At 33.8% G+C, this 11,909-nt stretch overlaps 1 protein-coding gene across 2 annotated transcripts; it reads left to right on the forward strand.

Annotated features, from left to right (window-relative positions):
• Positions 1 to 1,393: 1,393 nt before the first annotated feature.
• LOC311295520 (uncharacterized protein) lies at positions 1,394 to 4,481 on the forward strand. 2 transcript variants are annotated; one of them, XM_084416960.1, is made up of 5 exons: positions 1,394 to 1,553; positions 3,268 to 3,308; positions 3,382 to 3,684; positions 3,884 to 3,937; positions 4,090 to 4,481. In XM_084416960.1, the coding sequence occupies exons 1-5, from the start codon at positions 1,540 to 1,542 to the stop codon at positions 4,308 to 4,310; spliced, it is 633 nt and encodes a 210-aa protein (XP_084273086.1). In that variant the 5' UTR covers positions 1,394 to 1,539; the 3' UTR covers positions 4,311 to 4,481. The 2 variants fall into 2 exon arrangements, with proteins under 2 accessions (XP_084273086.1, XP_084273085.1); XM_084416959.1 differs by lacking the exon at positions 1,394 to 1,553 and having other exon boundaries at positions 3,115 to 3,308.
• The last annotated feature ends 7,428 nt before the right edge of the window (positions 4,482 to 11,909 follow it).

The following is an 11,909-nucleotide window of genomic DNA, read 5'->3' on the forward strand; positions in this document are numbered from 1 at the left end:
ATATATATATATATAAAACAAACAAACAGGCACTGTGGTGATGTCTTGGCTTTTGCTTTTAATTACATATTAGTATATTAACAGAATGACACTTCGAAACTCTGAAACAATATGCCAATATGTTCCTGCCTGATTTTTTTTTCCTGTTCTTTCATCATGTTGTGTTAGCCAGTATTACATTTATTTTGTATTCTTTATGTATGTTTTCATGTTTATGTCAAAATTAGACCTGCTTACCGTTCCCCTATTCATTAACCCTGATATCACATAATTTAATTTCTTTCTTTCTTTCTGTGTAGTTACAGTGTGCACAAGATAAACAGATAAACATGTTGCTCATGGTTGAGATCTGACTGATGTCAGAAGAACACAACTACACTAAACACACTCCACAAATACATGCAGTCTTTGTCTTTAACCTTTAACACATTTGCATCATGTGTATGGAATTCCAAAGCTGCCAATATTAAAAATAAATAAATACAGAAATAAATATACAAATAAATGTAAAAAAAAAATATATATATATATATATATATATATACATAGAAAAGCAAAAAAAAAAAAAAAAAAAAAAACGAAAATAAATAATTATTTATACATTTATTTCCTTATTTATGTATATATTTATTTTTTCCATATTTATTTATTTATTCTTTTATTTATTTCTACATTTATTCATTTCTACATTTATTTATTTATTTATAGCCTATATGTCTACAATTTGAAATGCAAATTAGTCCATGCTGTATGTTTGTTCTGCTTCTCTCTCTTTCAGTTCACCTGTAGCTGGAGAATGAGGGCGTTACTTGTCCTGTGAGATAATAACTATTTGTGTGTGCACATGTGCACTACTGTATTTTGTTCATTTTCAGAGAAAGTTCAGATGCTTACAGCACATCAGAATGAAAAGCAAGAGGATATGAGGCAAATCTTTCAGGATTGAGTCTATAGATATGAAAAAACAAAACAAACAAAAAACCACAAAACTAGCCTACATGTAAGTCCTTGTCAGCCTTTATTTATTTTCTTTCTTCCTTGAGTGCTGTTTTATCTTTTATCAGCTGCATCTGCAAATATTAATAAAGAAAAGAAAAATTTGAAAGGCAAATTCATGGAAGACTTCCAATATTGTTGTCTTTCTTTCTTGTTTTCTCGGGATGAGTCTACGAAGCTCCTCTCACACTCAAGTCATCTTGTCGACATAATTATTATTATTATTATTATTATTTTTTTTTTATGCTGGTTGACCAATGAAGCAATTAATCTGGTTTTAGCCACATTTTATAATTGACATATAACATAGGCTACAATATGGTTAATGTGTTGGACGTGCTGGATGGTGAAACACTATTTGATATTAATCTGTGTGCGTCGAAGTCAGGTTGACGTCACTTACATTTGGTTAAACGACGATGAACGGAAGTTTTGCGATAGCCTACTTTCTGTTTAAAAGTAGCATCTGATCCTAATTTCATAAATATTTATACCTTATATATTTTAAAACAGTGTAGGCTATGTGAATAATTACAGGGCACTATGATGATCACCAGGTAGGATGATTTCTGAATGAAACGCTGTTTGGACAAAGGCATGTAGTAGCCGATAGGTTTAAGGTTATATCATATCCTTCTAGACAGCACGCTGGTGTTTGCTTTCGCTTTTGGTCTGGTTTGTCTGCTTTGGCCATCGACTGTTTTGTTTAAGCAAACCTTTACCGGTGTCCGCATTGAACATCATGAATACATTAATGGCTTGGTTTATAAAGAGGTGTATCTGCAGTAAATAGCTACTAACATTTTAATTTAGTCAATTAGCATTAGTGTTAGCATTTTGTAGCCTACCGTTCTAACAGTGCCTGTGCAGTTAGTTTTAGTTTATATATTTTTGATTTGCCTAGTATTACAGTGCATTTAAGGTTTTCCAAACTGGTCATATGGGTGAAGAGCCAACTTAAGATCAACTGCTAAACTGTAACAATTTAGAGATTTGAAATATGTACATGCTGATCATCATCCAAAATATTAATAAGGGAAATAATTTGAAAATTGATGGATTTTTACTGTTTAGTTGAATAATGATGGTCAATTGACAGAATGCATTCAAAGAGAGATTCATATGAAGCACACTATGAGTTAGGTTATAGGTCTATGTTTTATATATTTCTTTATGAAAATAATTATCAATAATAGCAACAGACTATGAATGTTTCCATTTAGTTGGCCTAGGTGATAATGATGAATGAAAAGTTAAATTTAAATAATAACTACATGGATTATAATAAGTATTGATTAAATTCACCATGGAACCAAAATTGACAGTTCTTATTTTTGTACGTAATATTACAGTATTTATTATAAATGAATCATCCATGCACATCATTATTTTAAAATTCATGTTTCTTTGTGTGAGGGCAGAACAAACTGTCACTCACATAAGTTCGACCAATAGCAAACCACAACCACCCAATCAACTGCCTATGGACAAAATCCTACTAAATCATTTTTTTTTTTTTTTTTTTTTTACTCATATACGTCACAATAAGGAAGAAAATACTATCACAACTTCCATTTCATGCCATCTTTAAATGAAGACATTCTGCCCCAGTTGTGATGGGGAATCTTATAACAGTTCACTTCAAAATAAAAAAGATATTTTTCTTTATACAAAATCTACATGAAAAACTGTGTCCACAAATGCCTGGTTCACAAACAGTCAAGCTCCAACGCTATCTCACGACCAATTCGTACGAATTCGTACGAATGATAAAAAGTTGGCTAATTCGTACTAATTCGTACGACCTCACTCGTACGAATTTGTACGATTTGTCTAAACCCACGTGATGGGTAGGTTTAGGGGCGGGGTCAGGGGTAGGTCATTCGTATGAATTCATACGAATTGGCCAATTCGTAAAATATGTACGATTTTGCAAAAAAAAAAGGTCGTATGAATTTGTACGAATAAGCCACCTCGTAGAATTTGTACGTTTTCCCGTGAGATCGGGCTCTCAAATTCACAGATCACTGTTACCCAATGACCCAATAACTGTTCAGATAGAATAAATCTTACAAATATTGATGCTCTGATTAATAAGAGCATAACCATTCAATGATTGTGTTGAGATGAGATTTAGTGCCTTCTATTTTGTGTCTTGCACCTGGTTTTCATTAATTTGGGTGCGTGAGCTTTCTATGAATGTTTAAAAGTTGCTTGCAAAATGCTCTTCTGGTTGAGGTTAAGTAAATCCATTTGTGTGTGTTTCTGCAGTTTCAGCTTCATCTGTGTGTTTGCAGTGCTGATAAACAAAGGTGAGGACGAAACAAACACTTAAACTACATAAATGGTAGACTGTGTTTCCAGTTAATGTTTGTGTTGTTTCAGTGTCTCTGCAGGAAACAGTAGAGGCTGTTATTGGTGGTTCTGTTCTCCTGCCGTGTTCTTCCACTGAACATGATCTGAAACCTCAAGATATTAATGTGTTTTGGAGACACAATGGCAGCAAGCATGTGTATGATATAGTTAAAGGCCGTCATTCAGGGAAACAGGACCCTCGTTACAAGAACAGAGCTGAAACATTCCCTGATGAGTATGAGAGAGGAAACTTCTCCATCAAACTCATCAATCTCACTCACACTGATGCAGGAGAGTTCAGATGCACTGTAAAAAAAAAGTGTAATTTGACAGGTAATGGTCTGTATTTTTTTACAGAATTTTACCGTTTTGTCATTATACAGTGAATGCCTGTTATTTATCAATTCTGTATTTTTATGGGTTTTGCCTGTAATTTTGTGAAATGGATATTTGCTGTAATTTGACGGAATCCGGCTGGAAACTTTGCTGCCAGAGATTTACCGTTTTTTTACGGGATTTTTTTTTTTTACAGTGTGCCTCATCTCACACACATCTGAGTTTAGGACTCTACAGCTGATCATCAACGGTGTGTGAATCTTGTTTATTAATATATGATTAGAAAGTTGATGTTCACTAGTGATTCTCCAGTCTGAATGCTGCTGTATATAAATTATAGCCGGATCTGTTGTCTTTATCACAGTGCGGTCATGTTGTTTTTCTTCACTTTTTTTGTTGCAGAATCATCAGCAGAAAAAGAAAATGGATTAATTGATCAAGGAAAAGAAACAGGTTCAGATGAGTTGACATCATCGCCTTTGCTCTGGGTTTACATTGTATTACCTGTAGGATTAATAGTGCTTATAGCTGGTTTAATCTTTCTCTTGAGAAAGAGAACCCACGCTGCCTTATCCTCTTCTGAACAACAACCAACAGAGACAGAAATGACAAGTCAGGTCTAAAAGCTTTTCTGATATTTTGCTCAAGATAAAAATGAACGAGACTGTCAGTGTATTTCTGCCTGAACATTTCTGCACCACAAGTGTTCTTTCATTATGTTGTGTTTGCCAGTATTTTTTTTTACTTTTTAACTATACACATGAACATATACATTTCCATGTAACAGAAAGCAAGAGCAAAACAAAAACAGCCTCTCAGTATTTAACATTGATTTTCTATACCTCCTCTTTTCTTAGTCTTTTATGAACACTTTTCCAAGTCCGCCACATTTTAAGAACGATCTGAAAGGCCCCCAAACTCCATCAAAAACTGTATATTTGTCCCTTAAAATATAAGTCATCTTTTCCATTGACATATTTGTTTACAATTTCTTTTAGCCAACGTCCTATTGGTGCACAAATATTTTTCCAATTTAAAGAAATAAGCCGTCTTTCTTTTTTAACTTGATCTCTTTAGGGAACAAATGTAGTAGAAAAAATAAAGGTGACAATGGAATGTTAACATCAAGAATCTTCTCTGTCATTTCTTTCACACCTTTCCAAAAATGTTTGACTTCTTCGCACTCCCATATGCAATGATTGTTTGCCAGTATTAAATGCATTTTGTACTATTTATGTATTATTTTATGTTTGATAAAATTTCATTTACTAAATCTGATTAATTGATTCCTGTTATCTCATATATTACGTTAATTCCCAGTCTAGGGAAGGAGCAATATAGAACATTGTGGGGAAAGGAGGAACAACACACAACAACATTGTTGATACAAAATAAAATGAAATTTATTTACACACGGAAGCAAACAGAACTTCAGGAGGGGAATCTAACACAAGTATTACGTCTTAGGACATAACACATAATTGAAAGCTTTATTTAGATACAATAAACTGAAGAAGAAATTTGCAAATGTAGTAAAAAGTTAAAGTTTTCTCATAAATGAGAAGAATATTTTTCAGGACAATGTGGTGATATCATGGCATTTGCTTATATTGTCTGTATTATTTGATCGTAATTGTCCTTGAAAAAAAGAATTCAAGCTGCCTTATTCTCCTCTGTCACGAAAGAACAAAACGTGACAGGCAGATTTAAAAGTTTCCTTTCAGTTTTCTGACAAATTGTTTCAGGTTCCATTGGTTCTTTCAAGTTGTTTTGAGCTGTTAAATTATTTCTATTGGCATCCCGTTATTCTTATACAGAATGTATAACAGAAAAGGATCTTGAAACACTGAAACAGGAACATTGTTGGCTAAAAGAGACTGTTATGTTATGTTGCTGCTTGAACATTTCTGTTTTTTCATGGTGTTGTGCTAGCCAATATTACATTTATTTAGTTTTTTTTTTTTTTTTTTTTTTTTATGTTAAAATATGAACACTCAAAAAAAATGAACAAGGAAGGTTGTGGATTTTACATAACATTTATATTTAGTTTACTTACAATAATTGTGTTTGTTGACTTGAAATGCTTTTTTCTATTAAGGTCCACGTAATTATCTCAATTTAACAGTACAAAATCCTAACGCGTTGTCTAAACACTAACCATTTATGTTAAGTAAAAAATGCTTAGATCCAGAGGGTGGCAGTATAGTGCGACGCCAACTGCCATTTTGCTGCTTGTTCAAATTGCTTAAAGGTGCTCTAAGTGATGTCACGCGTTTTTTAGGCCAATTTTTTTTTTGTCACATACAGCAAACATCTCCTCACTATCCGCTAGCTGCCTGTCCCCTGAACACACTGTACAAAAATGCGGTCTCTGTAGACACCACAGGCACAGGCTCCACAAATGGCAACAAAAACAAACTGGGCTCACCTGCACCACGAAACATAAACTGTTCCAGCCAATAACCGACAAGAAGGATTTGGGGGTGGGGTTAGGGGGGTTAGTGCGTGGATGAGGAGGAGGGAGGGTCTAGCTAGCCTCCGTTTTGTTTGGCTTGTTCGACTTGAACCGGCGCTGCACAAACCGATGGGTGAATGACATCAAAATACCGCAATAGCGAATAGAGAGCAGACGGCTCCTTATGCTTTTGAATTGTTTTTCGCGGTAGTTTGATGTCATTCACCGATCGGTCTGTGCAGCGCCGGTTCAAGTCGAACAAGCGTAATACTTTAAACGTCAACAAGAAGTGACGTCACCCAACATCACTTAGAGCACCTTTAAAATGAGCTTAAAGGGATACTGCACTTTTTTTGGAAATAGGCTAATTTTACAACTCCCCCAGAGTTAAACAGTTGAGTTTTACCGTTTTCGAATCCATTCAGCCGATCTCCGGGTCTGGGGATCATGGGTGAAGCAGGCGTAATGATATGACGCAGCACATGCCGCCTGATAATAGGCTACTGAGCTGGGGACTATTATCAGGTGCTGCGTCAAATCATTACGCCTGCTTCACCCATGATACTGCAGCAAAGTTTCTTGATTATTACGCAGGAATGAGAGTATAGTTCCTAGCCATATCAGCCTAGAAAATTGCAACTTTTCATTTTCCGTCGGTCTTAGTACACGATGTAACTACAGAAGAGTCAAGTTTTAAACAGGAAAAATATCGAAACTCTTTGTTAATTTTTTTGAGAGAGATGCTAATGGTCTTGTCCGGTTCAATTCATTATGCTAAGCTTTGCTAAAAGTGGGACCCCCCCAGAGCCGATCTGCCTGAATGGATTCGAAAACGGTAAAACTCAACTGTTTAACTCTGGGGGAGTTGTAAAATGAGCCTATTTCCAAAAAAAGTGGAGTATCCCTTTAAGCAACACAATTGCTATACATTTTGTCCTAAATTAATTTGATTGTTTTCAATCTGCTTAAATATGTGTAAATTTTAAGTTTACTTAAACCGTTTGTGTTGGATTACATGAATGATTTGTGTTGCATTAAATGAAGTTTTATGTAACAAAGTTCGTGAGGAGCACGTTCAGGTAATCAACCAATCAACTCAAGAGGAAGCCAGTATAAATAAAGCTTTTCCTCACTTTCTGTCTCACGACAAGTTTCTCAGCATCCCTCCACCACCCCATCACGCACTCGGCTGGGTCTACCCCAGTATAGGGGGAGTACTCTGGGTTTGGGCAAAATTCCGAGCTCGGAGCCCTCCCCTGGACAGCAAGCCAAATACGCATAATACTATTAGATTTCATGAACTCGTGAACTGAAATGGGGCGGTGCTTGATAGATCCCAACATGCTTTGCACATGGTTGAATTAAGAGAGAATAAATGTAAAAATTAAGTGTTATTTTATGTTTTTTTGAGAAAATGAGACTTGATATGTGTAATTGTGTTTAATGTTCAATTACATTGGAATTATTAGAACCATTTAAATTACAGTGGATTACCATTGTGGAGAAGAGTGGAGCATTTTAGCCTGTGGACTGATTAAGTTATTCAGCTGCTTTGGCTGAAGGAACATGTACATTTTATTATTTGAGATGCTAATATGTGCTATTGCTAGTAAATAGTTAGCTACAGTCTATTAATTTGATTATATGTCACTAAAATAAAGGAAATCTTAATGGATGGATGAATGACTTAATGATTGATTAATCAATGTGATACTGTACAATTAAACTTAACTGAATGATTAATGACTTAATTCCATGATGTTGAAGTTACATGAACAAATTATGTTTGTAATTGTTGGCGTGAACTGCTCATCGTTCACTGATTCATTAATTCCTGATATCACATCATTTAATTTCTTTCTTTCTGTGCAGGGTCTCAGGAGGTTAAAAAGTAAAAAGTACTGAACAATATTTTTTCGTTTTTTAGACAGTTTTAGTCATTCAGCACTAATAAGAAAGATAAGTGGAGAACAGAGACCGGGTGATTACACTTGGAATAGTTTTTATCTGAGTTCCAAGAGTTTTCAGATACGCAAAATGAACACACAGATCGATTAACCGTGACAAAAACAAAATAAGCTGTATTAAGAAATGTCCTTATCTGAAATAAAGGAAGATATCATGTACCCTAAACGAGTCATTGTCATGTATTTTACAAAGGTTAAGATGATTACGTTAATAGTGTTTTTTTTTTAACAGTAAGTTCGATTTGAGTGGGAAGTATGTGGTAATTCTTTATTAATTACTAATTTTCACTTTAGAATCCTGTTTCAGGTTCTAAGTAATTCCTGAAGAATTATCTAACAACTATTTATTAATTACTAATAAGTTCCCTACATGTTCAGTTTCCCTCAGTTGTTGCCTCAGATACATGAATTTACTCAATGGCATTCTATGCTGAGCAATATAGACACACACAGTACTGTACAATATAAAAACTAATCTGAGGTTAGTTAAGGCAAGGCACTTGAGTGGGGTTCCTTTCTGAAGTTTATTTCTTACAGAACACTCTCACAAAACCACATACAAAACCTCTTTAACATTTATATGCATTTGTTAAAATTGTATTTTCTTCTATTAATAACATTAGTAAATAAGGAAGGTCACAACTCAATGTAGTTTTGTATGACTGTTCATTAGTTAATTCTTAGTTATTTTTCTTGAACCTTAATTAGTAATTAATAGTAGTTCTTCAGGAGATATGACATAATTCATTAGTTATTGATTAACTAACTGTTACTTAACACAATCATAAAATTCTATTACATACTGATTAGTTAACACATCTTCCTTAGTAGTTAACAGTAGTGAAGAAGTGGTTAATGAAGAATTACCTATTAGTTCTTCAATCATTCCTTATTAGTTATGTAGTAAGTAAAATAGAGTATTCTAAAGTGTTACCCATATATTTATAAATATATACTTTATTTTTTAACTCGATCTCCTTAGGAAACAAATGTAATAGAAAAAGTAAAGGTGACAATGGAATGTTCACTTTAAGAATCTTCACTCAAAAAAATAACTCTTTTGAATGAACATAAAAAAATCATGGAAATGATTTCCACATGATTAACTTGCTTTATTTCAGCATTATGCAATTCTGTTATTCCAATTTAATGTTCTTACGTTGGGTCAACTTAATTTATTAAGGTTGATTCAACTTATTTACTATAGTTGGACACAGCTTAATTTAATGTCAACATTTGTCAGCCCAACTAATTTGCAATGTTTTGGACCAACTAATTTACTTAATTTGCATCCAACTTATGTGACTGTTATTTTCATCATTCATTAATATTTCATTTATTTTAGTGACACAGAATCAAATTGATAGACTACACTACAGCTAGCTATTTGCTAGCAGTAGCACAGATTAGCATTTTAAATGCTAAGATTTACATACTCCTTCAACCAAAGCAGTTAAAAGTAACTGAATCAGTCCACAGCCAAACAAAATGCTCCACACGTCTCCACAATGGTAACCCACTGTAATTTAAATGGTTCTAATCATTCCAATGTAATTGAACATTACACACAATTACACACTATCAAGTCTTCCCCTTTTCTCATTTTCTCAAAAAAAACCCCATAAAATAACACTTAATTTTAACATTTATTCTCTCTTAATTCAACCATATGCAAAGCATGCTGGGAACTAACAAGCACTGCCCAGTTTCAGTTAATGCAACACAAATCATTCATGTAATCCAACACAAACGGATTAAGTAACCTTAAATTTTACATATTAAGCAGATTGAACACAATCAAATTAAGGCCCCGTTTACACGATGGGAAAACGCAGATATTTCCCTGCGTTTTGGCCTGTCATTTACACGAAAACGCCGTTTTTATCCCAGAAAACGATTATTTCTAAAAACTCCGGCCAAAGTGGAGATTTCTGAAAACGCCGGTTATGTGTTGCCGTGTCAACTGGGAGAAACGGGGTTTTAGGTTCTCAAACGTCACATTATGCACCAGAAAATGCTTACGTCATGTGAGCGCCCTATGTTTAGAGTTTGTTTGACTACTATTTGATCATGGATGGTACTCATTTTTACTTTTGTGCAAACGTTTTTGGCCTGTTTGCATTTGCTTTGCTGTCTGTCCACACAAACGAACCTCGCGCCATGTCTTTGAACTGAACTGGAAGTCGCTCGAGTCGTGCTATTCGTTGTTGTCGATTTTGAGGATTCTGATTGGCTTGCATGGTTTTGTCCTTCTCCCTACACTGCTGCCCATAGGTTTGGCATAGTTATGATGTTGCTCGACGGCGTATTTATGCGGGTTGATGTAAACGACAACTTTTTTGAAAACGATGTTGTGTGCATGATGTTATTTTTGAAAACGGAGGGTGAGAAATATTCGTTTCTCTAAATACCCGGCTATGTGTAAATGTGGCCTAAGTTAGGGCAAAATGGCAGTTGGCGTCGCACTATACTGCCACCCGCTGGATGTAAGTATTTTTTACTTAACATAAATGGTTTGTATTTAGACAACACGCTAGGATTTTGTACTGTTAAGTTGAGACATAATATGGACCTTAATAGAAAAAAAACATTTCAAGTCAACAAACACAATTATTATAAGTAAACTAAATATAAATATATTATGTAAAGTGCACAACCTTAGTTCATTTTTTTGAGTGTTCTCTGTCATTTCTTTCACACCTTTGTCATTTCTGACTTCTTCGCACTCACATGCAATGATTGTTTGCCAGTATTAAATGGATTTTGTACTCTTTATGTATTATTTTATGTTTGATACAATTTTTTACTAAATCTGATTCATTGATTCCTGTTATCACATATATTACGTTCATTCCCAGTCTAGGGATAGGAAGGAGCAATAAAGAACATTGTGGGGAAAGGAGGAACAACACACAACAACATTTTTGATACAAAATAAAATGAAATTTATTAACACACGGAAGCAAACAGAACTTCAGGAGGATAATCTATTTAAAGTAACAAAAGAAAAAAAAAATTCCACTAAAAGTAAACATCGTGAAAAGTAAACTTGAATTAAGAACTTGAATTAAAACTTAATCAATAAGAACTTACCTACATCCAGTTTATTAGCAGGGTCATTCTATGAAAATGTCCATTTTTCTATCCCTAACCTTTACAGAAATATTACACTTAAAAAACACTTTAGGGTTACAATTTCTTTACATTTTAAAATAAAACAATATGTTATTTGAACAATTACACCCTCTTGAGCCATCAATGTGGCAATCTTTGATTTTTATTAATTATATAGAATTTCAAGCACCACAGAAGTGTTCGTCCCCAAAGCCATGTACAGAGGGAAAATGCTTTATTTTGAGGTCAATAACAGATTTTTACACCATTTAAAATACAATAATGTATACATAATTATCAAATATATTATGTAAATGATATATATAAAAAAATGCAGAATAAATATAAAATTTATAATGAAAGTAGTGGTCCCCTGGAGTTGTGTCACTGGTGTTACCGTTAAACAAAAATCTCTTATTTTGAAATAAAAATCACACTGATGACATCACTTGACTTCCTTCTTCCAATTTCCTGAATATCTAAGAAAAGCCCATGGTAGATCCACTGTCTCTTTTCAGTTAGCAGAAATCTTCTCATTTATCTCATGATTTCATATGAAGCTTTTAGTTGAAGTCACTGGTATGACCTACTTTACTGTTAGGTAATTGTAAAAAAAAAAAAAAAACTAGAATACAAATGGATTAAACTACTTAATTTAGTTAGTATACCATGATTGACAACATGTG

Source organism: Rutilus rutilus, assembly GCF_951802725.1.
Source record: "Rutilus rutilus genome assembly, chromosome: 8".
NCBI classification, from domain to species: Eukaryota; Metazoa; Chordata; class Actinopteri; order Cypriniformes; family Leuciscidae; genus Rutilus; species Rutilus rutilus.